Source organism: Lathamus discolor, chromosome 7, assembly GCF_037157495.1.
Source record: "Lathamus discolor isolate bLatDis1 chromosome 7, bLatDis1.hap1, whole genome shotgun sequence".
NCBI lineage: Eukaryota > Metazoa > Chordata > Aves > Psittaciformes > Psittacidae > Lathamus > Lathamus discolor.
This window is the reverse complement of record NC_088890.1, coordinates 6,449,114-6,477,046: the sequence shown is the minus strand read 5'-3', so window position 1 is coordinate 6,477,046 and position 27,933 is coordinate 6,449,114. Positions and strand designations below refer to the sequence as shown.

Sequence of the window (27,933 nt, the reverse complement as noted above, 5' to 3'; positions counted from 1 at the left end):
TCAAGAAACTAGTATGCCCAAAACAGGACTATCAAACTCAAAGAAGCTTGCATGGATGAGAAAGCACCTTTTCCTATCCAGTTCTACCAACGAGCGGCACTAATCACTTTGACAAGAACAGGTAATGGGAGGACATGATATTTGGAAGGTAAGGGGGAAAAAAGAGTAAGAAAAGTTTTACACTCCTAAATATAAAATCTACTCCAAGAGCAAGCCCCCCTGGGCAAGTCACGCCAAAGTCAAAGCTAATTCTGGAAGCTGAAAACAGAGCAGATACTAGAGGAAAAAACAGGATCATGGTACAGAATTGCAACTGGTTGATTCAGATTTTCCTCTTCTGTTAAATTTTCCTAGTTTTCTCATTAAGACCCCAGTATAAGTCTCTTAACTGGCTGTTATTTTTCTAGAGCTTGGCTGGCAGAAGGGTAGGCTTGTAGCAGCAAGTCAGTGGGAGATGCCACCTTGTGCTGCACTGGATTTACTGTTTACAAGATGAATCAAGTAAGGTTGCAGGATGTGTTTGCAAGTTTTTGGAGAGGTGTTTGAATGGTCATGTGGGAGGTATGAGCTGGTTTGGCAGAAGAGAGGTGAAGAAATGGCTTCCGACAGCCAAGAACTCCTTGGGCACAGAAGCTTCCACTGATTATATAGCCAGATGCGATGGCATTTCTTTTCATTATGAAAAGGTTTTTTTTGGTAAAGCTGAAAATAGTTTATTCACTATCTGGAAGTTGGAGGATGTATCATCAGTTTTGTCTGTTTCTGATGTGATTCCTTTCAGGATTTGTCTTAGTTAACAACATATGTTTATCTGAATTTAGACACTAATGGTGTGAGGAATATTAAAAATCACTCAGAATACAATTTTCAAAGGACAAATATAGTTAGCATTCTTTCAAGAGGAAAAACTCCACATAGGCTTTTTCCCTTTCAATACATTGTGTAACACAGGGCTGGGGGTAGAGGGAGATCTAGCACCAAGAAGAATAACTGTTCAGAAGTTAACCTTTGTGAGTTAAGGCTTTCTTCTGTGTTTCTTAATTGTCCAAGTCAAGGGGAGTTACATTCTCAGAACCTGAAGCTGAGGTATCTGGTGCTACTGAGAGTTTCAAAGGTTGATGCATTCTGGTTTACATTTGAACTATTGAGGCTACTTCACATTTCTGCATCAAATCCACACCTGCAAAACAAATGTTTGGTTCTAGTATCTTTTAAAATTGTATTTTGAGGTTTTTTATGTGTCACAGAATGGATTGGGTTGGAAAGGACCTTAAAGATCATCTAGTTCCAACCCATCTGACATGGGCAGAAACACCTTCAGCTAGACCAGGTTGCTCAAAGCCCCATCCAGCCTGGCCTTGAACTTCCAAGGATGAGCAGCCACAACTTCTAAGGGCAGCCTGTTCCACCATCTCACCACCTTCATAGTGAATTTTTTTTTCCTAATATGTAATGTAAATCCCTCTGGATGGCATTCCTTCCCTCCAGTGTATCAACTGAACCACACAGCTTGGTGTTATTGGCAAACTTGCTGAGGGCGCACTCAATCCCAGTGTCCATGGCAGTGACAAAGATGTTAAACAAGACCGGTCCCAACACCGATCCCTGAGGGACACCACTCGTTACTGGTCTCCAGCCAGACATTGAGCCATTGACCACAACTCTTTGTGTGTGGCCATCCAGCCAGTTTTTTATCCACCGAGTGGTCCACCTATCAAATTGATGTCTCTCAAATTTAGAGACAAAGATGTTGTGTGGGACAGTGTCGAACGCTTTGCACAAGTCCAGGCAGATGACATCAGCTGCTCTGCCCCTGTCCATCAGTTCTGTAGACCCATCGCAGAAGGCCACCAAATTGGTCAGGCAGAATTTCCCCTTAGTGAAGCCATGCTGGCTGTCACCAAGCACCTCGTTGTTTTTCATGTACCTTAGCATGCCTTCCAGGAGAATGTGCTCCAAGATTTTGCCAGGCACAGAGGTGAGACTGACTGGTCTGTAATTCCCCGGGTCTTCCATTTTCCCCTTCTTGAAAATGGGGGTTCTATTTCCCTTTTTCCAGTCGTCGGGAACTTCACCTGACTGCCATGATTTTTCAAATAGGATGGCCAGTGGCTTAGCAACTTCATTTGTCAGCTCCTTTAGGACCTGCGGATGAATTTTGTCAGGTCCCATGGACTTGTGCACGTTCAGGTTCTTAAGACAATTTCGAACCAGATCCTCTCCCACAGTGGGCCCAAGGTCTTCATTCTCACAGTCCATGCATCTGCCTTCCAAGACTTGGGTGGTGTGGTCAGAGCATTTGCCAGTGAAGACTGAGGCAAAGAAGTCATTTAGAACCTCAGCCTCCTCCAAATCCTGTGTAGCCAGTTCTCCTGGAGAGGGCCCACATTGTCCCTAGTCTATCTTTTATTTGCAGTGTACCTATAGTATCCCTTCCTGTTACCCTTAACATCCCTAGCCAAGTTTAATTCTAACTGGGCCTTCACTTTCCTAACCTGGTCCCTAGCTTCCTGGACAACATCCCTGTAGTCTTCCCAGGCCGCCTGTCCTTGCTTCCACCTTTTATAAGCCTCTCTGTTCCTTTGAATTTTCCTCAGCAGCTCCTTATCCATCCAAGGAGGTTTCCTGGCCCTCCTGCTGCACTTCCTTCTAGTTGGGATGCAGCACTCCTGAGCTTGTAGTAGGTGATCCTTGAATATCAACCAACAGTCTTGGGCCCCCCTGCCCTCCAGGGCTATATCCCATGGAACCTTACTAAGCAGGTTCCTGAAGATGCCAAAGTCTGCTCTTTTGAAGTCCATGGCAGTGAGCTTGCTGCACGCTCTTCTCACTGTCCTGGGGATCTCGAATTTGACCATCTCATGATCGCTGCATCCAAGGCTTCCCTGGAGCGTCACATTTCCAATGAGCCCTTCCCTGTTGGTGAGCACAAGGTCAAGCATGGCACCTCTCCTTGTCAGTTCCTGTATCACTTGCAGAAGGAAACTGTCTTCCACACAATCGAGGAACCTCCTGAATTGCTTGTGCCAGGCCGTACCATCCCTCCAACATATATCAGGGTGGTTGAAGTCCCCCATGAGGACAAGGGCCTGCGAACGTGAGGCTGTCCCCAGACAGAGTTCTATACTCTCCAGCCTATCCCTAACATAAATAGCAACTTACCCTCCCCGCCTGCCGGGCCTGTCTTTTCTAAAGAGCCTGTAACCTTCCAACACTCCAGTCATAGTAGCCATCCCACCATGTTTCTGTGATGCCTGTTATATCATACCCCTGTAGATGTGCACACATCTCTAATTCCTCTTGTTTGTTCCCCATGCTATGGGCGTTTGTATAGAGGCATCTGAGCTGAGCTCCAAATGAAGCCCGCTCATTGGCTGGAGTGGCTGGAATATCTCTACATAGCTCCGAGCATTTATTAGAGGTGCTGGCAACTGAGTGGGTGTGTTGGGATGGAATGATGCCCCCCTCCCCCAACACATCTAGTTTAAAGCATCCTTGACCAGTCTGTCAAGCCTCCTACCAAAATCGCTCTTCCCCTTCTTTGTCTGACCAGCTCCACCATTGCCCAGCAGACCTGGCCTACTAAACTGAGTCCCATGTTCAAGATACCCAAACCCCTGACTATGGCACCACCGTTCTAACCATTTATTAACCTGGCCAATCCTCCTAGCCTTTTTAAGGTCTTCCCTGTTATCCTGGAGAATTGATGAAAAGACTGTCTGAGCTCCAGAGCCCATAACCACCTCTCTGAGGGCTCTGTAGTCCTTCTTTATGTTCTTGAGACTACTGCTATCTATTAATATTTAACTAACATCTATTAATATCTATTAATGCTTTAACATACAGTTTGATGTGTACATTAGACTCTTAAAGGAATATAAATTCAGTTGGGGAGGGTGTATTAGGAGTAGTAGTTTCAAGGTATCAACATTTTGAGGGCATACAGTATAAGAATAATCGGATTGTTAAAACTCTTCAAGCATGATCTTAATGTCACATAGGCTCAGAAAGCTGTATGTATGTAATGTGCTATGTGTTTTCATAAAACAGGCTACTGAACATATTTATTTAAGTTTGGGGAAGGGAAAAAAGAAAAGACCTACAAGTAAATGTTTAATGTTACAGTGAACTTAGGGGTAGTTTGACTCTCTTCATAGAGTATTTTCTTTAGCTCTTTTCAAAATAACTCTTCGGCTTCGTCTTCACACAGAAAGGATTGCTTTAGACAATCAAGAGTGTGAACTTCCAGTTTTCATGCTAGTTTTAAGCTTTTGGTGAGACAAATTGGATGACTGAAGAAATAATGCTTATACTGGCCCATTCTCAAGTTGCTGGTTCTTTTTCCTACTTTCTCTTAAATCCAGACTTGGTTCAATTGAGTAGTAAGCCAAAAGAACCTGTGCAATGCCAACTTTGAGTTTGCCTTTCATTGTAATTTGTCTTCTCTGTAATGTGCTACCATATAGATACTACTCTAGAATGACGTGGGTGTGAAAACAGCAGCTCCACAGTAGTAATATATGTCAATGTCCAGCTCTCTCACAGAATCATATAGCTCACTTGGGTATAGAGTTACATTTGGGGGCTGTGCTGGAAGCTTTTGTAGCCTTAAATCTCCCAGAATAATTGGCAAAGCTTCCTTTTTCCTTTCAATAAACTAATTCCTATTTTTACAAGAATTGAGTGCTGCCCTTGTTCTCTGGTGCTTTGAAGAGTTTCTGTGGAATGTTTCCCCCATGATAATTTTCCTGTTAAACTTTATGACAGAAAATTGAAATGTGGTTGTACTTTATTTTTTTTTTACTTGGGCTTATGTAAACCAGTCTCAGTGACTATTATATATGTTTTTTCCACCCTCAGTGCACAGTGCTGTGGTAAACAGTCTTTCCTTTCACCCCTCTGGAAACTACCTGGTTACTGCTTCCAATGATTCAACTCTTAAAATTCTGGACTTGCTAGAAGGAAGACTTCTGTATACTCTTCATGGTCACCAGGTGAGGCAAAGCCTTTTATACAGTAATGTATAAATCCATCACAAACTGGGCAGAGCTGTGTATCAGCCTTTCATTCTTCACGGCCTTTCAGAATCTTTTGAAAACCTCCTTACATAAAACTACGATGACTGTACTACTAATAATCTTTGAGATCATCACTATTTTGAAAGGAAGGCCTGTGGGAAGGGAAGGAGGGAAGGCAGGAATGGAGGAAATGAGAAATAATAAAGGGAGCTCCAGTACTGAGGATGCAAGTCTAAGACTTAAGGGGCATAGTCAGAGCTGTGCCTTAGATCCCAGGCTTTGGATCTGTCATGTGCTCTCTCTACTGCAGCTCTGACTGCTTCTCTAAAGTGGTGCAAATCACACTTGGCCTCTGACATGTTGTGAGGATAAATGCTATTCTCCTGACAGGGGACTTAAGGGCAGTAGTGGTAAAATGGAGGAAACCTCTTTTGGAATGGGATTTGGGAACATGTTTCTGTTTTGTTAATGGACTGAATTAAATAATTGAAGGTTATAAATGCTGTTGGTTAGTTAATTTTAACTGATTGGCCTATTATGCTGCTGGATGTGTTGCTTGTAAGGTTAATTATATGACTGCTTTGAGCTCTCTTTTTAAATGCTAAATAAAAATAAATAGACTAATTTCATTATCAATAGTCAGTGGGGCTCAAGGGTGTGAAAAAGCAGACATGGTTTAAAGCTTCCCTTTCCAAAGGGACAAAGAGAACAGAAATTAACCTGCTTGTCTATGTGAAAATGGAGGCTGAATCTTAAGGCATCAAAACTACCTGGGAAAATTGCAGCCTGAAGCTGTTGTGGGTGGTGGGGATGGTTCTGGGCAATAATGGTAGTTGCGTAAGCTGCAAACCTGATAATTCTGCCTTCTTGTGGCTTTGTTTAGTGACTGCTTTGTCTGATGTCTAAAAAGCTGAGTTTGTTCTTTAACATCCCTTTTGCTGTGTATTGTTAAGCATTTCTTCTTTTTTGCAGTATTAATGGAAAAATAGGACAACCTCATACTTAGAGCTCTACTTCATTGAAAGATGTGATTAACGCTGAAAAGAACAGGGGCAAGATAACAAATGCTAATTATCCTAACACATAAACCTTGACTGCATAATACTTGCTTACTTTGAAAACTGGACTAAGTGGATACTCAATCAGATAGGGACTGTAAAGCTTTTAACTTTGTCTTGTTTTCCTATTTGTCTTTTGTGTCAATTTGCCAAGCAAGTTCTTGGGGAAGTAAGAAAAGGGTAAGTGTGGAGGAACAGGGATCTGTACACCTTTCACCCCTACATCGAGAAGAGATGTGCCTTGTTATTGTTCAGCAGGAGCCTGAACTTGCTTTCTATTTTCCTTTCTTCTAAGCTGTAGGCTACACCTCATCGAGTGCAGTGGCACATAAAAAAGAGTTTAGCTTCGAACGAGAGTTCAAAACTGATTATGGTGATGGAGCTCTTCAGAATTGAACAGTGGAAAGTCCCTTTAGGCTGATGCTGTACTTCGGGCTTCTATAAAACAGTGGTTTGTGTTCAGAAGCAGAGTTCAAACTCCACATTTCCCCACCACCGCTGTTTCAGATCAGTAAGATAAGGACTACCACTCTCTCCTAGGCATCTAACTGGCACTGGGAATGCTTTGTCAGTGACACAGCTGTAGGTTAGTTGCCATTGTGTGATTACACCTCCTTCAGTTTGGAAACATGTAGAAGCATAAAAGTGGCTGGTAGTGTTTTCTGCTTGTTTTTAAGTGTATTGCACCAAGATGGCAGTGGAACCAGTCCTAGCACAAGCCTGGCTGGCATTCTCTCTGCTGCCATGTGGTGTACTGTTGTGGATTAGTTCTTCTAGTGCCTGATTTAACAAATATCTTACTCTTCCACTAAAAGTGTATGATAACCTGTGCTTCGTTCACAGTAGGCAACTGGTAGTGACAATAGGCTTTGCTTTCATCAGAAGCTACTGGGATGGATTCTGGCACTGGCTGCTTCTGTAGCCTGCTCTGCTCATAGACAAACCCAGGCTACTTAATGCTGAGGGCTCTTTTTCCCCCTCTGTTCTCACTGTGACTGCTGCCAGTGTCTCCAAGTGGCTAAAAATGAAGTGGGTGTGGATTTTTTGGTCATTAAGATCTGCCTTTCTAAGTGAGAGGTATAGGTTAGTCACCGAGTGAACAGCCTGTTCTGAAAACATTCTTAAGTTGTGACTGTGTGGGTGAATATTCTGGTTGAGACGTTGTTCCTCCTCTGACAGCTGACTGCTGTTATGTTGTTCTGGGAAGGCTGAGAGTGGACACTTGGAGGAAAAAGACTTAAGGTCCTTTAGGCATACATTGACGCAACTGCTGGAGTGCCAGGAATTTGTTAGCAGCTGATTAGCTGTAGTTTATGTAAGGAGGATAGCCAAGTTTACATTGCTGTCTTTAATTGTAATGTAGCTGGCCCCCTTGTAGCAGAAGGACTGTTAGAGACAGGAGTTTGCAGCTTGGAGCTGACATTTTGCAGCTGCAAAGTATCATTCTGTATTGTGCTGCATATTTTAGTTCTGGAGTGCTTCAAGCTGTGAAGTACTCTTGCCTAATTCCATACAGATGAGACACAGGGTTGCTGTGTAGGTCCACCTCTGTTACTGAATCATCATCGAGGAACAGAATGTTTCGGGACCTGTAAGTCACCTCTGAAGGGTTCCTAGAGGCAAGCAGGTACGTACACAGGGCTCATTTGCCCTTTGGGTGGTTTGATGAGGGTGTTTCCAGAGTGATTCCTTGGTGGAGTGGACGTTCTCAGTAAATATTTAGAAAACATCTGCATTGTTATGTTTATAAATAGGAAGACACAAAATGCTAAATTAAGATTCCCCAAGCAACCTTGACTTGAACTGTGAAGTAACTGTACCTACCTGGGTGGCATAAGCACACTCTGCTTTGCTGGCTGACTAAAGAGCAAGATCTAAGCAGGTGCACAGGAAGCAAACGTGCTCCTTTACACTCTGCTACCAGCTCTGCCTGGGTGGCATTAAACATCCCTGCAGGCCTAGTCCTCTGAAGGGTGTTGAGGACGTCTCAGGGCTGCACAGAACGGGACCAGGGAAGGCAGAGAATGGTGTATTGCAAACAACAAGCAATTGACTTTCAAATAGCATTTCTGAGTATCCAAAGAAATGGGTGCTCTCTTCTTTCCTTGTGTTTTTTCTTTAACTGAAGCTGTCAGCAGTTTAAAAGCTGCTGAAGATCCATTTATAAGGTGCCAGTGTAAGTTTTCCCTGTTAGCTGCAGTCTTCACTCCCTGGTGAAGAAAGGTGCAGGCGTGACAGTCTTGCTTTGTGTTTGACAGAATTTGTCAAAGTTCAGTGGACTGAGAATCCTTGTGACCTCCTTGTCAGAGGTTTTCCGCATGAAAACATCTCTTGTTGCCATCTCAGTCCCCTGTGGTTTTTTCCCCTTGGTTCATTTTCTCTCCTTTGTGTTATCACCCTCATTGTGCAGTTTCTAGGAATTTGACTGATTTAGCTAAACATTTTTCTTGTACTTGCTGTTGGAGATGTAGATTCTTTCCACAGTCCCTATAGCTTTCCGCTCCATCCCTAATTCAGGACAATACTCAGTTCTGTCCTGCGCCTCTTGATGTGCAGTGCCTGTGCTGACACCTTTATCCTTATCTCCACATTGTCTTTAGAGTATTTGTGTTTAGTTCAACTATTTGTATCCTCCAGATATGTCTTGTTCCAGCTCTTGGTACCTCCCTCACTCTCTTACCTAGTTCTTCTCTTGTACGTATTCATTTCTCCTAGGACTTAAAAAATAGATAAAAATCTACTTGATCCCACTTGTCTCTCCAGCTCCCTTCCTCTCTGCCTCTCTTTTCATTGTGCAGACTGTGCGTCATTAAATACTCTCCTCTGGTTTATACCTGAACCCTCTCCAGCCTGGCACTTATTTCTTCTGTTGTGCTGAAGCCAGTATTAGCTCTGTTCCTAGCTGAAGCTTGTGAGTCTGGCCTTTCTTGACTTGAATTGACTGTTGGTGTTGGCCCTGCTGCCCTTGAAATTGTGTGTCTTCTGTGCTCCAGCAGTTCTCTGGGGGAGGAAATGGTGTTCAGGAGGGCTGATTGTCAGCCTGTTGTTTATATAGCTGGTACACATTCAGCTGCTACCTGCATGCAGGTATGATTGCCTGCTCCAGGCATAGTTCTGTTTCTCCAAACTGAACTCTTGGCCTTTCTCTTAAGTGTTTATTTCAGAGATACCTATTTTAATCTCCGCCTTTGAAAGCTTTGTGTTCAGGGGTGCTATTCCTGCTGTCTCTTGTCATCCATGTGTTAACTGTTACCGATGCTGTTAGCATCCTGCCAGTCACACATTCCTGTGTCCTGGCTTGAGAGCCCATCTCTCTATAGGTATTGAATGCGTTTGAGCCATTCAGAATAGTTCTGAATATCTTTTTTTAAGGCCACACTTAATATTTGGTGTGAGCTGATCAACCTGTGAATTGCTAGGGCACTAAAGGCCTTGTGATCACTAGCCTCCTTCTGAAGGAAGTGGGAAAACAAGAATGTGTAAGTGCTATCTTAGAGTGTAAGTGCTATACTTATCTATCTTAAGGAAGAAGTTCTTTACTGTAAGGTTGATGAGGCCCTGGAATGGGTTGCCCAAGGAAGCTGTGAATGCTCCATCCCTGGTGGTGTTCAAGGCCAGGTTGGACAGAGCCTTGGGTGACATGGTTTAGTGTGAGGTGTCCCTGCCCATGGCAGGGGGGTTGAAACTAGATGATCTTAAGGTCCTTTCCAACCCTAACTATTCTGTGATTCTATGATTCTATCTCTGGGGAGTAGTCTGCACGTAAATTAGATCATGTAGCATCCTGTGCCCTCACCTTTCTTACCTATATATGCAGCTACAAGTGGGATGTTGCCTGGTGTTTCAGTTACCATGGCATGGTGATCTGACCTTGTCCAAATCTTGTTCATTGGGAACACTGCTGCAAAGGACTAGGTTTGAGTCTGTTATTGTTCCTTCTGTCTGGCTTCCTCTTTGTTTCCAGTTTCTTTGCTGTATCCAGTGTGCGGGCAGTTTGTTCTTTCAGGGCTCCCTGGGTGATCTTCAGCTGGCCTGGTTCTCCTCTTTCACTAGAAGAGATAAGTTGAATATTGATTAGTGGCAATATTCTTCACTCAGTTCTTCCAGAGGATAACATTTTGCTCTTTTTTTTTTTTTACTTTCCTTCAAACCTTCTGCAGCTTTCTCCCATTATCACCAAATTATTATAATTTCAAACTCTTTGAAAGGCACAAAAGCTCAACAGTCCTCATGTTGTTGGCCTGCTGAGGACTAAACAAGAAAGTTCCTCACTGCTGACGTAGTGTACCTCATTGTCCAGTCCCTTCTTTCTGCAGCTTGCTGTTTAATCTAAGGCAAGAAGCTGTAGGAATTTAGGGATTGGTGCTATCAGTTTGTGTGCAGCACAGTGAGGATGCAGAACTGAAACTTCTGAACCCCCAGGGAACACTAATAGAAGAGCATTTGTATCGAGCCTCAGAGAGAGAAATAAAGTGATGCCTTAGAAGGTTGCTGGATACTATATGTCCTAGTTGTGTGGAAAATAAGCGTAAAATTCTCCCTACAACTTGTATAGAAGAATATGCAACTGCTGCTTTTTGACTTTTATAGTGCAAACGGTAAGCTTAAAGGGAGGTAAAAATCTGAAGGAAGACTTGAATTCCTTTGTCTCCAAACATGTACTTCTGGTCCAGGACTGCGTCAAGGATCTGTTGGATGTCTGCTGTGCTTACCTGGAATAAATGGGAGTTAGGTTGTGTCTAATCACTGACAAGTGTAGCTCTGTTTTTGTTTTGTGTGTTTATATGAAGCTTCCAGAGTATTTGGCAAACTATGATTTGTATGTTGCTATAGCAAACCTGTTACATCCGGGCTGAGTGCTGTGAGTGGATGTAGCAAAAATACTTTTCACTTAATTTATGTCAACAAATCTGTGGAGGATGTTGTGTCTACAGACTTGTTTGTTCCCCTTCTTTCAATTTATAAAGGCACATTCAGTCTGATACAATTTTCTGTTTCGGAAAGAATGTGTTCTGTTGAACTTTCCCCCCCCCCACTTCAGAATGCCATGACTTTGGAGTTGGTTCATTGCCTGTCTTGATGTGATTTGTACTGTGTTAAATTTTGTCTAAATACGCTGAAATATTTAGCCTGAAACAAATAATCTGGCGAAACAGTGCTCTCCTCCAGTATTCCTCACTTGTGCTTGTTCCTGAACGCTTTGTCTTAATGTCTGGAAGGTTTGTTTCAGTTTTTTCTGCCCTCCCAATTCTGACAGAGTGCAGCTTCTGGATCCTCAGCTCTGATACCTTTAATATTCAGCACCATGCAGTTTCCTGACTATCTACTTGATTCTGCCCTTTCTTACTGCCTTTTATTTTTTTGCATTTGCTTTTTTCTTTTGGCTTTTGCATTATTTGTTTTATTTTTTATAGTCTTCATTCCTGACAGTGTAATCAGAGAGCCAACTGCTGGGAAAGGTGATGGGATAGAAACATGCTCTGTCTCAGCTGGTCGATGACTGTGTTCTTGGTTTGAAATATCTGCACTATTTAGTACTGTGTTAGTTGACCAAGCTCAGTCACGCTAATGCCTGCACATGCAGTTTGAAGTTGTTGCTTCTAGATCATTTTTGGCAGGATCTGTCCACTCAGATGTTGCTATTAGGAGGCCTCAAAACATTCTGAAGTAACTGCAGGTGAAATGCTAATATGGAAATACTTTAATGTGTTTTGAGGTGATCCTGCCCCTCTACTCTGCTCTTGTGAGACCTCACCTGGAGTATTGTGTGCAGTTCTGGTGTCCTCAACATAAAAAGGACATGGAACTGCTGGAACAAGTCCAGAGGAGGGCCATGTGAATGATCAGGGGACTGGAGCACCTCCCGTATGAAGACAGGCTGAGGAAGTTGGGGCTGTTCAGCCTGGAGAAGAGAAGGCTGCATGGAGACCTCAGAGCAGCCTTCCAGTACCTGAAGGGGGCCTATAGGGATGCTGGGGAGGGACTCTTCTTCAGGGACTGTAGTGACAGGACAAGGGGTAATGGGTTAAAACTTAAACAGGGGAAGTTTAAATTGGATATAAGGAGGAAATTCTTTCCTGTTAGGGTGGTGAGGCACTGGAATGGGTTGCCCAGGGAGGCTGTGAGTGCTCCATCCCTGGCGGTGTTCAAGGCCAGGTTGGATGAAGCCTTGTGTGGGATGGTTTAGTGTGAGATGTCCCTGTCCATGGCAGGGGGGTTGGAACTAGATGATGTTGAGGTCCTTTCCAACCCTAACTATTCTATGATTCTATGATTCTAGAACTTCATGCTGGCAGTGACCATGTCAGGACTCTTGTTTCTCTGGCACAAGGTTCATACTAAGCTGTGGGACACAGGTTGCAGTGAGAGCTGGGTGCTCATCCCAAATGGAGTCTTTGAGTATTTGTCTACCTTCAGGATTTATGCTTCTGAGTTCACTTTTACAAAGGAGGAAGGAACACCAAAACAAACTGGATGTGAGATTACCATGCTACGCCCATTGGGAAGAGGTGAACTCTTAATAGAATAGTCTGTCCTTGCAACTTGATTCAGGGTGATGGGAAGCTTCCTGCTTGCCTTTTGAGATATATGATCTTACTTGAAATAGGTTAACTCTACTTCTGTCAGGAGGGATGTATCTATGTGGTAGAGTTTCCTGATGGTGGTGGTTATGGTTTTGGTGTGTGGTGGTGTGTTTTTTTTTGGGGGGGGGGGTGTTTGTTTGTTGTGTGGGGTTTTTTGCCTCGCCCCTTCCCCATCAGCCTGTGATTACTTCAGCTTGCTTTTCCCAGTGCACTTGGCCGTAGGTAGCCTCTGGAAATGCACGTTCCTGCCTCTGCCCGTTTCAGCTTAGGCAAAGCTCAGACTTAGAGTCTGCAAAGTAATGTGTTCAGTAGCTGGCATAAAGCTCCACTACCTGGGTTCTCAGCTTTTTATTCTAAGCAGAACTGTTTGTCTGTTGTGCCTGTGCTTGAACACATGTAAGTTTCCCAGGTCTGTTCAACTGCATCTCAGTGCCAGCCTCATCCTTCCCATGTGTGTCCTGCTGTCTGCTTTCTGAAAGGTTGGAAGTGTATTAAAATAGATGCGTGGTGTGAAATGCATTCTCTTACAATGCAGTGTTTTAGCAGTCAGCACCATTTAAAGTCTCCCAGAACTGACTGTTATTTTAAGACAGAGGCTTTTCCAAAATGTGAGCACCTGTGCTATATGACCATGATCCTGGATGCATTGACTCAGACAGCTCTCCTGTAAAACAAGTAAGAGAAAAGCAGTTTAAGCCAGCCTTCTATTCTTCAGTTAAAACCTTGTCCACTAACATTAACCTGCATTGATCATTAGGCTGTAGCTTAAAAATGGCAATTGATAGTATTGTAAGGAGTACCTGCCTGCTGCTTGTGATCGCCTGTGTTGCTGTGGATACCTGTTTGGTTTGAAGCCTCTGTCATTGCCTGGCCACATGTTCCACACATGAGGGGATGTGAAGCAGTGATTCTGTTTTGTTTCTGAAGCCTTTGGATGCTCCCCTGCCTTGACTTTGTCCTGCTAGTTGGTATCCAAAGAGAATAGCTGCTTCCTGCAAAACTCTACTAGAGAATACAGTAAATAGAAATTAATGCACAAAAGCTGCTCTGTCTGCTGTTCAGTGACCTTTTTTTACCAGTGCTCTTCAGGTAGCCTTGGCTTCTTCTTCCTCCTGTGTTGAAAACTCTGTGGGCTTCTTGACTGCCAAGTTTCAAATAAAATAAGTAATTGGGTTCTGCTTCGAATACTGAATCTTCTGCATTTGGTTATCCTGCTTGTACAGGTTTCTTGACTTAAAATGCTTCTAACTTTCATCAAATGGATTGCTTTGGTTGATAGCTGTCCAAGCATGTTTTGAAGTTATATTGCGATAGAGTAAGCAAGAGCTTTAAGCCTTGGGTCTTCTGTAGTGGATACCCTAGAAATATATGAGAGCATGTGCTGACTGTAAATAAAACCTAAACAAAACCAAACATATATTTTCAAACAAAGGCTATTGGGAAAGCATGTGGAAAGAAGATACTATTTTCCATGGTGAACCTGGTGCACATGGCAGTCTTGTGGTGTCAGTTTCTTGGAGATCCTGGGTAATGTTTGAAGTTCTTGTCCCTGGAGTTCCATGATTATGTGAAAATTTTGGCTTAGTGCATTTTCCTTTCATGGTTCTAATACTCATGGTGTGAGGAGGTGCTTGGGAAACGTGGATTCTGAAGGCTTGGCAATTGAAGCCTGAAAGGTGGATTCATCACTCCTCAAAACTTGTTTTAAAAGATACTATGTTTTTATGGGGCATGGTTTATGATTGTGAATGCTTAGAATTGTCGGTAGTTGAGAGTGTTTTGCCTCTAACAATCTTTCTCATTACGCCTTTTGATGCTGTTCTGGGTGTATCTGTGTGTTTAAACCCTCTTTTCTGCTTTAAGCCTTTCTGGCAGGTGGGTAACTGAAGATGCATTAAACACAATACATCAGGTTTTTACTACTTTTAATAAATGAACAGAAGTTTTAGGGATTTCTGATTCTAAAGGGAAGAGAGAATGATGGTGAGGGAATAAGGAAAAATACGGAGCTTTAAAACTTGGTTCGTTTCTGTCTCAGTGCCATGGGTATTGTCAAGTGTGTGTCTTAAACTGGGGGCAAAAATGTGGGGAATAAGTAAGGGCCAGTGAGATTAGCAGGTTAATTGTGGGCCTCTTACCTGACAGATAAGAGCTCTTTTAATTTTGCCTTCAGATTGCTGATGTCAAATGAGAAATACCTTGTAAAGCTGTAATCAATAAAGCTTTGTAAAAAGTTTTCTTTCACTTGTTTGTAAACCAGTCTTTTGCATCTGTTTGCAGGGGCCAGCTACCTGTGTTGCATTTTCAAGAACTGGAGACTTATTTGCCTCTGGAGGTTCTGATGAACAGGTACCTGACTAGTTTAATTTGATAGCTTTGTGCCTTGTTACTATTTTCTTAGCATCTTAGTGCTTTCAAAGAGAAGACAAATATTTACAACCTAGACTTCTCTTATTCAGGAAGCACTTCAGCTGGGTTATCTAGGAATGTGTATGTACAACAGGAAATATTGACTTATGTATGGCCTGTGTTCTGTGCCTTTGAGGTGTCTGGTACTGGGGAATAAGATGGGTGTATAAATGGGTATGCTGAGGTACATTGAATATCGTGGGCTGTGCTGATGGATTGCTGCCTGATCTGCCACTGGGTAGTGCTGAGACACAAGTGTAAGGACAAGGTGGGGGGGGGTTGTGCTTCCCCCAAATACTCTTTCAGGCTCCACTAGTCTAAAGTGCTCTCTATTTTATATTCCTTAATGCTCTCCTTTTCCTGCATATCTGTACTCTCAGTCTTATGTGAGACGCTGTGGCTAAGCCATCTCCAGTGACTGAGACCAGATGGTTTTTGACTGGACATGAATACAGGCTGTAGGCCTCTTTAGTAATGGGGGCCTGGTGCAAAGTTGTGCTAATGCCACAGTTGCACAGCTTTTTGGGTTAAAATTGGACTTTGCTAACCTTGATATGTAGACTACGATTGAGAGCCTGTATGTCTTGTACTACTGGTAAAGGGTTTTGTGGATGAAGCATTGGGGCAAAAACGGAGCTCTCCTTTTAACTTCTGGTTCTGAGTTATAATTCAGATTTACACTTCTCTAAAAGCTGCTGGCTTTTGTTTTCTCTTGTCAGTGGGGGAAAGCAAAAATGTACTAAAGTATGTCTGAATCATGCTGAAATGACTTGCTGGGTTCTCTACACAGTGTATGTGTTCAGTTGTATTCTATGGAGGAGGGTCCTAGGGCTGTAGCTCATGACAGTTTCATGAGCTGCTGCATTTTAACTGTTTTGTATATTTGCTGAGATGGGTGGCATAGCTTGCTGTCCTCTCTCTTTAAGAGAGCTTTTTAATTGAGGATTTAGATTGAGATTCATCCAGGTTCTTGCCTTATAAAATTACATTAGGGATACTAGAATAAGGCTTGCTCTTGAAATGCTTATCTAATGCAAGAAATGAGTATGCCTTTTTGCTGTTTGTTCCTTAAAAGCCCTCATGTAGCTGGGAGTCCCAGTTATATAGCAGTTCAGTGTTACTTATTTCCAATAGAAAACTTCAGATATTTTGTCTTTGATTTCTAGGCACAACTAAGGACCTGACTTTTCAGTAACTTGATTTTGTAGCTTAACAGTATGTATTTACTTACTTTTCTCCATTATGTGAAGCAGATTCTTTCAAAAGGCTTTTGTTTTATCAGCTCTACCTTCTTTCCTGTGGTTGGGATTTCTTCAACCAAAGTATTGCTCATTGGAAAGTATCACATGGCATTGTTAAACTGAATGAATGACAGTGCCTTCACAGAAAGGTGCTTTGTAAAGATACATTTGTGGCGTGGAGTTGTAATGGACTTCCTTGGCAGCCCTTTCCATTGTAGCTCAAGGTTGTGTGTTTCTGAATGCATGCACTGGGAAGGGCAGCTGTTGGCTTTCCTGTTCTTAACTCCCATGATGGAACTGCTTTCTCCTCTTAAATTTGTATCCGAAAGCGCAGCCATGCCAACCACAGTGGCAGACACTGCAGCTGAATGAACAGACCAGTCTGTGCTAGTATCAGTTGCTTCTATAAGTAAGGGGAAAAACAAATGAAAGCCACCAAGAGCAACTTGTGCAGTGAAGAAAGATAAAGACCCAATGCACATGCTATAGGGGATGACATCTGAACAAGAGTTATTACTACAGGAATCAGAGGAAGAGGAAGAGGTAACTTCTTGATCCTGGACCTCAACTGAGCCACAGAATATACAGAAAGATTTCAGCAGTAATCCAGGGGAGCACACTGTCACCTGGTTACTCCAATGCTGGGACTGTGGAACTAGAACTAGAAGGTAGGAGAGCCAAGCAGCTGGGATCACTTGCTAGGGAAGGAGGAAAAGACAAATAGATTGCTAAAGAGAAATGGTCCCTCAGCCTTTGGAGGTGGCTCTTGGCAGCTCTGAAGGAAAGGTTTCCCTACAAGGACAGTGTTATGTGTTGCTCAGTCAAGTGGACCGCAATAGAGAGAGGTATCCAGTACCCGAGGGAATCAGCCATTGTAGAGATGATCTATAATAGGCCAGATGCGAGGAATGCACCCGTAGATCCAGGTGAAGTCGAATGTACATGACCTCTGTGGTGGAAACCTACACAGAGTGTGCGATCGTCATATGCCTACTCATTGGCATCAATGCCCTTGAGTGAGGCAGCAGCCCTAACTTCCCTCCAATTGTCATCCTAATGAAGAATGAACTTTGATTAAACCAGATGAGCGCAGCAGTGACCAGATGAGTTCGGCAATGTCGTCAACAGGCAGCAATCCAGCACTGCACACTGTCTCTCCTGCCCTGAAAGACTGTTACAAGAGATGGAGCCTGACATCATGGACTGAATGAATTCAGCAACTTTATAGAGATTGGTCCATGGAATAAGGAATGATACCTCTCTTTTTGTGTGTGTGTGTGTGTGTGTGTGTATATATATATATATGAGAGACAAAAAGCAATGGTATATTGAAAAAAATGGGATCTGAGCATGACATGAATGGTATGGAATAAGGAGTGGATGCTGTCCTGGGTACAGCTGTAACAGTTATTTTTCTCTTTCTTAGTAGCTGGTGCAGTGCTGTGTTTTTGACTTTAGTTTGGGAACAGCACTGATAACACACAGATGTTTTTAGTTGTTGCTGGGTGATGCTTACTCCAATCAAGGACTTTTCGGTCTCATGCTCTGCCAGTGAGGAGGGGCACGGGAAGCTGGGAGGAAGCAGAGACAGGACAGCTGACCCAGACTAGCTAAAGGGGTGTTCCATACCACTCCATCTCATGCCCAGTATAGAAACTGGGGGGAGTTACCCAGAAGGGCCAGATTGCTGCTTGGGTAAGGCTGGGTATCAGTCGGTGGGTGGTGAGCAATTGTATTGTGCATCATTTGTGTTTTATTGTTTTCTTTTTGTTTTCCCCTTTCAGTTGTATATTCTCTCCTCTTGTTATTTCCTTTACCGTTATTATTATCACTGGTGGTAGCAGTAGTAGTTTTGTGTTATACCTTAGTTACTGGACTGTTCTTATCTCAACCCATGGGATTTACATTCTTTTGATACTTCTCCCCATCCCTCTGGGAGCAGGGTGGGGGAGAGGGAGGAAAGTAAGAGAGCAGCTGTGTGGTTCTTAGTTACCAGCTGGGCTTAAACCAAGACAGTGGAGAAAGAACTTCAACATGCAATATATGTACATGCTAAAACCAGCATTGGTCTGTATTTACTAGTTTTTCAGTGGAAGGGACCTCGCTAAATACTAACTTACTGAATCCAAAAGAAATACAAGGCATAATAAAGAACATCTCTACAGGTCAAAAAGGATCTTTTTTTGTGTGGTAACTTAGATATGTAGCCTGTCTAAAAACCCTTACTGAACTGCAGACAGGCCTGTTATACGAGCCTGCTGGAATTGGGACAATTTTTTTTTTTTGCTGTTTGTACCCTCTGCTGCAAATATGTGCTGGTTTTAACATTGTGTGAGCTGTCCCAATGAAGATATGGACAGACTTCAACCCAAAGTAGTGATCTGAATAAGTATCCATTTTTGTCATCAGTCTTCACTGAGCTGTGTTGTATTGCTCCTAATCCCCAGGTTACACTATCCTGGTGTCAGTACCCACCCTTTTTAATAGTACCTTTGCTAGCTGTGAAGAGACAGCCTATTCTATAAAAGAGCATCACTTTTTTTGTTTTACACAATGGTGTGGTTTCATTGGTTAAATGTGCAACAAAGCCTTCATTTCACACAAAGTAGGGATGAAACCTTGTAAGTGAAGAATAAACACATATTTCTGATAGCCAGGATGGGCTGCCAGGTTTGTAGGTGGCTTTCAGACTTCTGAAATACTTCATTGATTGCTCTTAAACTTTCTAGACTTGGAATCACTGCTAAGGATTTTATTCCATATGTTTGCTGTTGGTATGCTGAAGTGGCTTATGTTAGAGGCCTCTCTTCTTCTCTGAAATAAATACTGCATTATGGAGAGAATATGCCTGTAAGTGGAACTTAAATGTGGTGTTCAGCTGAAAAACTAGCTCGAGATCTCTAACACTTGTCTCAGAGTCTCAAACTCTGCTTTTCCTGTGAATGAATCTTATGATAAACAACTGACTAGTTGTTTGGGGTGTGGCTGATAACTGTTGTAATGCTAAGCATAGTATTTTAATGTATTTGTGGTTTTAATGGTGTTATTCTGCATGTTGCTTTGAAGTTCTTTAGGTTGCTCTAGTTTCATGATGTTCCTGACCCAAAGAATGTTGGAAGAGGTCACTTATACATTGAGAACATGGTTATGCTATGTCTGTATTCAGTAGCATATTTAAGAATAACATCTTCAATTTAATCAGTGGCAGTGCTTTCTTAGATAAACTTTGTGTGCATCTGCTGACTCTGATGTGTTGACAAAATTGACCTTTAAGCAAACATAGATGGAAAATTTTAACAGACATTAGCTTTCTTCTGCAGGTGATGGTCTGGAAGACTAACTTTGATGCGGCGGATTATGGTGATGTACTGAAAACCCAGAAGTCTGGCACTAGTTCCATCATCCCAGAAGATGGAACCCATCAAACTCCGGTAGGTCAGCATACAGAAATTGTGCAGAGTTCCTTCCTGCAGCTAGGAAGCCTGTGACTCAGCTAGAAGGATGGACTATAGAGCCATCTTTCTTTGGTATTTACATGAGCTGCAAGATGTGTTTTTAACCAACTTCATATTGTTTGTCTAGTTTAACTGTACTTGCTTTAGGAAAAGAAACACAAGATATTTAAAAAGGAAATAAACTTAGTGTATGTATATATGTATTTTTTTATTTCAGTCTCTGTTAAATAATTGTGTGGTAGGCTTGGATGACAGTCCACAAAAAGAGCAGAGATGTGAGTAACAGCTGAAGTCAGTTTTTCTAGCTGATGTGAATCCTTTAGGCTGGTGTCAGTCTGAAAATAGATACGGTTTGCTATAGCTTTTCGCTGATGGTCAGCAAAGACAAAAGAAATCTCTGTGCGTAGACATCACACATGAGAAATAGGTGATGTATTGTACTGGAACTTCTTTCCAAAATGTGTGGAGATACTAATTCATATCTGTTCCCTGAACCTGATTATTATCTTTATTGGGATAAACTCATGTTCTATCTTAAGCATAGTAGCGTTTTTATTTAACATGATTTCAGTCCATTGCTGGAGGGTTGGAATAGTTGTAGTATTTTGTGACAGACAGGATTTGAGTCTGCAGCTCTAAACCTGATGCTTTATTATGTGGGGTGCTCTGTAAAGAAAGCAAACAAAATCAGAGGATGCTAGTGCTAGGTGGGTGGGAGGGGGTGGTAAGACAATCACAGAAGGAATGAGGAGGTGAAAGTCTTTATAGATCCTTGGCTAGTTTTTGCTAAACCTGACTTCTTCCTTTTACTTCTCTCCTATGTTCTAACTCTAAAGTTATGCAGGCTATGAAACTATAGCAGTGCAATGACCTCTTTGTTTATTAGCCTGTTGAACTGGAGTAACTTTTAACTCTATCTGCTTTAATATATGTGTAATATAATCCTGCGCTGAAATAAGCGGACACAAAGAAAGCCTTTATGGGAAGAAATACTTTCTGTTTGTAGCATTCCAAGGAATGGCTTAAATAGTGTAGACAAGGTGCCCACTAATGGGAGGTAATGGTAAGTTTACCCCACCTATACTGCTGTCATTACTAAAGCATATTATCCAGTGGCAATTTAAGGAAAGGAAGAAAGTGTCAGAGCTCTTCTAAAACTTAGTTCTTTGTCATAGAACCTCATAAGATGTGTAGTGAAAGTAGTTGCTGAGCAAAACTCTTTAACAGTGACTAACCAACCTGAGTGTTTGTCACTCCGACAAAACTGTTCCCCTGCGGAAGAGGGTTTACCTGGCAAAACCTCTAATAGATGCTGCTGGGGCCAACTGTTTATGTGCTGCTGACAGGCAAATCTGTGTCATGTGGTATTGGTTGAAGAAGGGGTTGCTCCACTCATGCTCTGAGTCTGTGGGAAACAGGGTGCTATATTTTTTGAGGTAATATACTGGTTTGGACCAGGTGCTGTGTTTTTGCAGAGGGCAAAGTGAATCCATGCTGAGTCATGTGGAAGAGACATACTTTGGTTTGGGGATCTAAATTACTTCAAAGGAATGAGTATTTTGAACTGCCAACCTAATGCAACCGTTGGCTTGGGTATGCAGTACAGGAGCTGCTAATCCCGGCAGTACTACCTGAATATAAAAAGTGTTGGGAAGTTCCTGTGTTATGTGCAACTTACAGAAGATCAAACTGAGTGGTAGCGAGTGGGTTTCTTCCTTCTGTTTACTTCTTGGGCAAACATGGTGTTATCTTTTGCCCTGAATAGCACAAATGATGCTTCCACTGCATCTGCCAAATTAGCTATGAGTATAAATAGAAACTTGTAAATTAAACATTTGCCTGCCTTCAAGGGTAAAATTATTCCTAGTTAAGAAGCAGGGCTGAAGGTGCTTGCGGTGGTGAGCTTGGATGCTAGGTGGCAAAACTAAGACCAATGTCTTAGTCAACTAAGTCTGATGCAGTTCTACGATGTGGTCTTTTATGCAGTTAAGAACATTGTTTTGCCTTGAAAGTGTGGTGCAGCTCTGTCCTGCAATAAAGGAGTGGAATTTCATTTATTTTTTTTTTTTTTTGTCTGATATCACAGTCCAATTGGTGCTGCCAAAGCCAATATAGTCTATTTTTTTTGGGTGGTATCAGCTGCGCTGTGGCTACCTGTTACAAGAATAGTCATGTACAAGCACTTGTACGTGGGCTCTACTAAGAGCGCAGTGCACTTCATAAGAATGGAAATGTAAAATATGACTAATACTCAATATCCTTGTGGATATTGTGGATATTGAGCTTTAGGAATGCAGCACTTTAATATAAAGGCAGTTATAATTGCTGAAGTTAGAAGGGGAAGAATAAACAATGTAGTCTGAGAGTATTCTTGTTTTGAATACCATAGGTTAAGTTTAGAATTGATACAAAATGTTCTTTGTTGCTAAAAAGAACAGATATCTCTGAAGAAGGCTTGGTTTGTTATTTTAAGTATATCCTGAGAGAAGTCTTGGCCCTATGATAACTATTCTATGATGTCCATTCATAAAATTATAGAATAGTTTGTGTTGGAAAGGGCCTTCAAAGGTTACCTAGTCCAATCCTCCTTCAATGAGCAGGGACATCTTCAACTAGAGCAGTTTGCTCAGAACCACATACAGCCTGACCTTGAATGTCTCCAGGGATGGTGCATCCACCATCTCTCTGGGCAATAGCAGTACTCTCTTTCTTTCATATTAATTTCATTACTTTTACCTTTTAAAAATGTGTTAATGCTGGGCTTTTTAAGAGTACTGTCATTGCTACAACTTATTGCAAGACTTAATTTTCACTGTATATTCAGTTCCTTCTTTTGAGCAGAATGTCTGCTTTTTAATGATGAAATACTTACTTGGTGGATTTTTTGTAGTTGATGTCACTTTTCCCATCAAAATCAGACTTGAAACTGCCACCTGTAGCTCTTGACTTCATGCCAAGTTCACCTTTCTCTTCAATGAAAAATGAAGCTGCTTCATCTTTCTTTGCTGCTGTGTTAGCCTGCCAGAATTCTGCTTCTGGAATAATACTCAGGTTTTGCAAAAGTCTGGGGATGTAACTGCATTTAAAACTGGCACAGAGGTTATTTGGTTTTGGGACCCCAAAAATATATGAATGCTTTTCTTGACACATCTTTAGTCTGTTTCACCCTTTACGTAAGTCAGGGAGACTATTTTTCCAAGGAGAGTTTGTGCTCTCTTTGTTTAGTTTTAATCTTTGTGAAAGCACAAATACTAACCAAAACAGGGCCGTCTAAAATCACATGGTTCAGTATCTGGTTTCTCATGGAGAGAGTCAGGCTAACATGTAGGGATAACTGAACACAGACATCAAAACCAGTTTGTCATCAAAATGAATGGTAGAAAAAAAGAATCCGAAATAACCTGTGGGAAAGAAGAGGCATGAAACATCCTCAAAGTTGGTGAACTTGTAGACAAACTTGCTCTAAACCAATTTTCACTTCTGTAGGCAGAGGGAGACTGGAGCCTTTAGTAGGTGCTGGCTTCTCAGGCAGTTGGTTAAAATTTGTTGTGAATCAGGGTGTTGGGCTTGTTTGCAACAATAGACATGAGCTTCAAAGTTCTCTGCCTACCTGCTTGTGTTTTCTGTAAATAAAAGGCTTAGGAGATGCAGCTTGCTTTAATAGTAAAACTCCTTTGTGCAAGAACTGATGAAAACAAAAGAAGCTCATGATGAGCAGGAAATGAAGTCATGACTGTGGTGTAAAAGCACAGACAGGAAAGTGTGATAAAGAAAAACACTAAAGCTGTCAGAAGTGAATTGCCACTGTTAGTGTAAATGTGAGACTTTAAACGGTAACGAGTGGTGTCCCTCAGGGATCGGTATTGGGACCGGTCTTGTTTAACATCTTCATCGCTGACACGGACAGTGGGATTGAGTGCACCCTCAGCAAGTTTGCCGATGACACCAAGCTGTGTGGTCCGGTTGCTATGCTGGAGGGAAGGGATGCCATCCAGAGGGACCTTGACACACTTGTGAGGTGGGCTGATGCCAACCTTACGAAGTTCAACCACGACAAGTGCAAGGTCCTACACCTGGGTCGGAGCAATCCCAGGCACAGCTACAGATTGGGCAAAGAAGAGATTCAGAGCTGCCCTGTGGAGAAGGACTTGGGGGTGCTGGTCGATGAGAAAATGAACATGAGCCGGCAGTGTGCGCTCGCAGCCCAGAAAGCCAACCGTATCCTGGGCTGCATCAAAAGGAGCGTGACCAGCAGGTCGAAGGAGGTGATCCTGCCCCTCTACTCTGCTCTCGTGAGACCTCACCTGGAGCATTGTGTGCAGTTCTGGTGTCCTCAACATAAAAAGGACATGGAACTGTTGGAACAAGTCCAGAGGAGGGCCACGAGGATGATCAGGGGACTGGAGCACCTCCCGTATGAAGACAGGCTGAGGAAGTTGGGGCTGTTCAGCCTGGAGAAGAGAAGGCTGCGTGGGGACCTCATAGCAGCCTTCCAGTACCTGAAGGGGGCCTGTAGGGATGCTGGGGAGGGTCTCTTCTTCAGGGACTGTAGTGACAGGACAAGGGGTAATGGGTTAAAACTTAAACAGGGGAAGTTTAAATTGGATCTAAGGAGGAAATTCTTTCCTGTTAGGGTGGTGAGGCACTGGAATGGGTTGCCCAGGGAAGTTGTGAGTGCTCCATCCCTGGCGGTGTTCAAGGCCAGGTTGGATGAAGCTTTGTGTTGGATGGTTTAGTGTGAGATGTCCCTGTCCATGGCAGGGGGTTGGAACTAGATGATCTTGAGGTCCTTTCCAACCCTAACTATTCTATGATTCTATGATTTTATAATTATGGTAGCTTTCAAATAATTGCTTACTCTTACATTACAAGCTAACAGTTGTTGCTACTGAATGTTGCATAATTGCCTTGAAAACTGCAGTTGAGGCAAGAGCTCGTGCTGCATGCTGTGTGGAGCTGATGGAAAGAAGTCAAGTCTTATAGTCCTGTGTGTTGATCCTGTAAGATTCTAGATTGAAGCAAATACAAGTGCGATGTGGTAAGAGTAAATTCGTGCTTTAAGCTGCAGTATGGAGTGGTAAGGACCTAAAAGAAGGTCAGAATAGGAGGTATGGATTTTCTATGTGACTTTGTGAATACGGTCTTTTATGCTTGTCCTGTGGCCAGTAAACTGTGAGCATAAAGGTCTACCTGTATGAAGAGTTGTGTGCCATCAGATCAAAAGACATGTTCACAGATCTGATATCTTGTAAAGACATTCATCATACAATTTGTTATCTCCAGAAAGGGTAGATAATGTGGTTTATTTTGAGGGTTTGGTGGTGGTGTTTTTCCCAAATACAAGGAAGGCTTCGTACATGCAGTTACAGCTGATGTAAGGATACAAGAACATTTGTTATGTGACAGATTTGCTGCTATTGTTGACTAATCCCAAGAAGACTATGTATGGTCAAGTGTTAGGAGCAAATGCTGAACAGTTGATGTCACATGGACAGTTAGAAAATGCTTGGGTGTTTATCTAAACTTGTGCACCGAAAATTATGAATAAAACCATTGTAGTATAAGCTAAGCTGGTAAACAGTTTTTCCTGCAGTATTATGGAAAGTAGTTCATTGATACAGAGATTGTTTACTCAAGTTTAAACATGAACCTTCTTCAGGTGTGTTGTAACTCTTTGTGAAAAATACCACTTTGCAAAGGAGGCGGCTGATGAGGAGACTTCAGTCTAAGACTGCATATAGCTTTCTGAAGGAAAATACTTTAAAACTTATTTGTGTTGCAGTATCCCAGAGACAAAGCTGTCTTGAACAGGGGGAGTGGGAGCTTCAGATGCCCAGAAGGCTGTGAAATGCATGCTCAGCAAGGGATGCATGTAGTTTGCTCATCTCAGACTAAGGGTATCCTGGCAAGAGGGGTAACAGATGCAGCATAATTTAAGCTTACAGGTGATGGGGAAGTGTTTCTCTTGCCACTTCTGTTGTGAATTCTGCAACCATGTAACTTAAATATAAGCAGCTTAGTTGTCAGCTCCTGGTAGGACTCTGAGAGACCTGCTTGTGTGAGTGGATGTGCAGACAGACTCAAAACTGGGTAATCCCTTGTTTGGGCAATTTAGGAGACATGAGCAGAGGTGCAGAGTTGTCCTCTGTCACTCTCTTGCCAAGAATTATTTCTGCTCTTTTGAAATTCAAGAGCACAAATGTTTTAAGTATCTTCAGCTCCTTTGAAGTTAAATAGTACTCAATTGTGGAGCTCCCAAATTTGAAAGTTAATGGCATAGCAGACTTCACAGAGTGAAGCTTGGGAAGAGCAGTGCTTCAGTAGACTATTAAACAAGTAAGTGGCCTGTGACTCTTCAGATGTGTCTTTTGGTTGAGACAGGCATTTAGGCCTCTTCCTAAGATGCTGGGTTTAACATTTTCTTCAGGCACTGGACTATGCTTATTTCCTCCATGACAATTTTCCCGAAAGAGTTCTGCCGAATAGGATTAGAGACTAATTCCAAAACCCATCATCTGATCATAAAGTTGTCTGAAGCCGATAACTGCATGTCCAAAGCTGATTCCACCTCTCCCTTTGCTGGTTCCCTTTCATCTTTGAAAGGACCTTGGGTGCCTCCTGCTCTCCGCCTAAGGTCTCTGTGCTGACTGCAGCAGTTCATTCTGTCAGCCACTAGCTCCTTGTGTAAATAAATTCCTCCTGAATTACTCATAGGCCAGATGTGCCTTTTCTTTTTCTGACCTTTTGGCTTCCAAATGGTAACTATCTGTAATTTTAGCATCCATTACCATGGACAAATTCTTTTGTACACTTTTACTTACTGTGAAATCCCCTCCTGTGAAGCACTTTCAAGGCACAGAGCTGTAGTTCTTTGCAACTGGACGTGAATGTGTGGTGTTGTTTGCACCTCCTTCATCCTCTTCTATTTATTTATCTTTAAGTGTTGTAAGGGAGGAATCCTGTATTTGCAGCAGGGGCTCTAACCTTCAGCCTTCAGGATAAAGGTGGTCTGCAAAATTATTTTTTTTCCTGATCTGTTTGTCATCTTGTTTCTCTGAGGATGCGTTCCCACTGCACGAGGCTTTAGTTTGGTAAATGACTGTCTTCCCTTTGGAATGGGTAGGTAGGTTATTTACTTAAAAGCTTGACGATCAAGTAGTGAGGTGGATCGAGAACTGGTTGAAAGGAAGAAGGCAGAGAGTTGTGGTCAATGGCGCAGAATCTAGCTGGAGGTCTGTGACTAGTGGAGTTCCTCAGGGGTCGGTGCTGGGACCGGTGCTGTTTAATGTTTTCATCAATGACCTGGATGAGGGAACTGAGTGCACCCTCAGCAAGTTTGCTGATGACACAAAACTGGGAGGAGTGGCTGACACACCAGAGGACTGTGCTGCCATTCAGCGAGACCTGGACAGGCTGGAGAGTTGGGCGGGGAGAAACTTGATGAAGTTTAACAAGGGCAAGTGTAGAGTCTTGCATCTGGGGAAGAACAACCCCATGTACCAGTACAGGTTGGGGGTTAACCTGCTGGAAAGTAGTGAAGGGGAAAGGGACCTGGGGGTCCTGGTGGATAGGAGGATGACCATGAGCCAGCAATGTGCTCTTGTGGCCAAGAAGGCAAATGGCATCTTAGGGTGCATTAGAAAGGGAGTGGTTAGTAGGTCAAGAGAGGTTCTCCTCCCCCTCTACTCAGCCTTGGTGAGGCCGCATCTGGAATATTGCGTCCAGTTCTGGGCCCCTCTGTTCAAGAAGGACAGGGAATTGCTTGAAGGAGTCCAGCGCAGAGCCACAAAGATGATTAAGGGAGTGGAACGTCTCCCTTATGAGGAGAGGCTGAGGGAGCTGGGTCTCTTTAGCTTGCAAAAGAGGAGACTGAGGGGTGACCTCATCAATGTTTACAAATATGTGAAGGGTAGGTGTCAGGATGATGGAGCTAGGCTTTTTTCAGTGATATCCAGTGATAGGACAAGGGGCAATGGGTGTAAACTGGAACATAGGAAGTTCCACGTTAACATCAGGAAGAACTTCTTTACTGTAAGAGTGACAGAGCACTGGAACAGGCTGCCCAGGGGGGTTGTGGAGTCTCCTACACTGGAGATATTCAAGGCCCGCCTGGACAAGTTCCTGTGTGATGTACTGTAGGTTACCCTGCTCTTGCAGGGGGGTTGGAC

General features: G+C 42.8%; 1 protein-coding gene across 2 annotated transcripts in view; it reads left to right on the top strand.

The window, feature by feature from the left end:
* POC1A (POC1 centriolar protein A) overlaps positions 1 to 27,933 on the top strand; it is a 67,877-nt gene that overhangs the window by 16,819 nt on the left and 23,125 nt on the right. For both annotated transcript variants that reach the window (XM_065687861.1, XM_065687862.1), the window contains 3 exons: positions 4,861 to 4,994; positions 14,941 to 15,009; positions 19,631 to 19,741. In XM_065687861.1, coding sequence (XP_065543933.1) covers positions 4,861 to 4,994; positions 14,941 to 15,009; positions 19,631 to 19,741 — 314 coding nt within the window. The remainder of the gene's footprint in view (positions 1 to 4,860; positions 4,995 to 14,940; positions 15,010 to 19,630; positions 19,742 to 27,933) is intronic.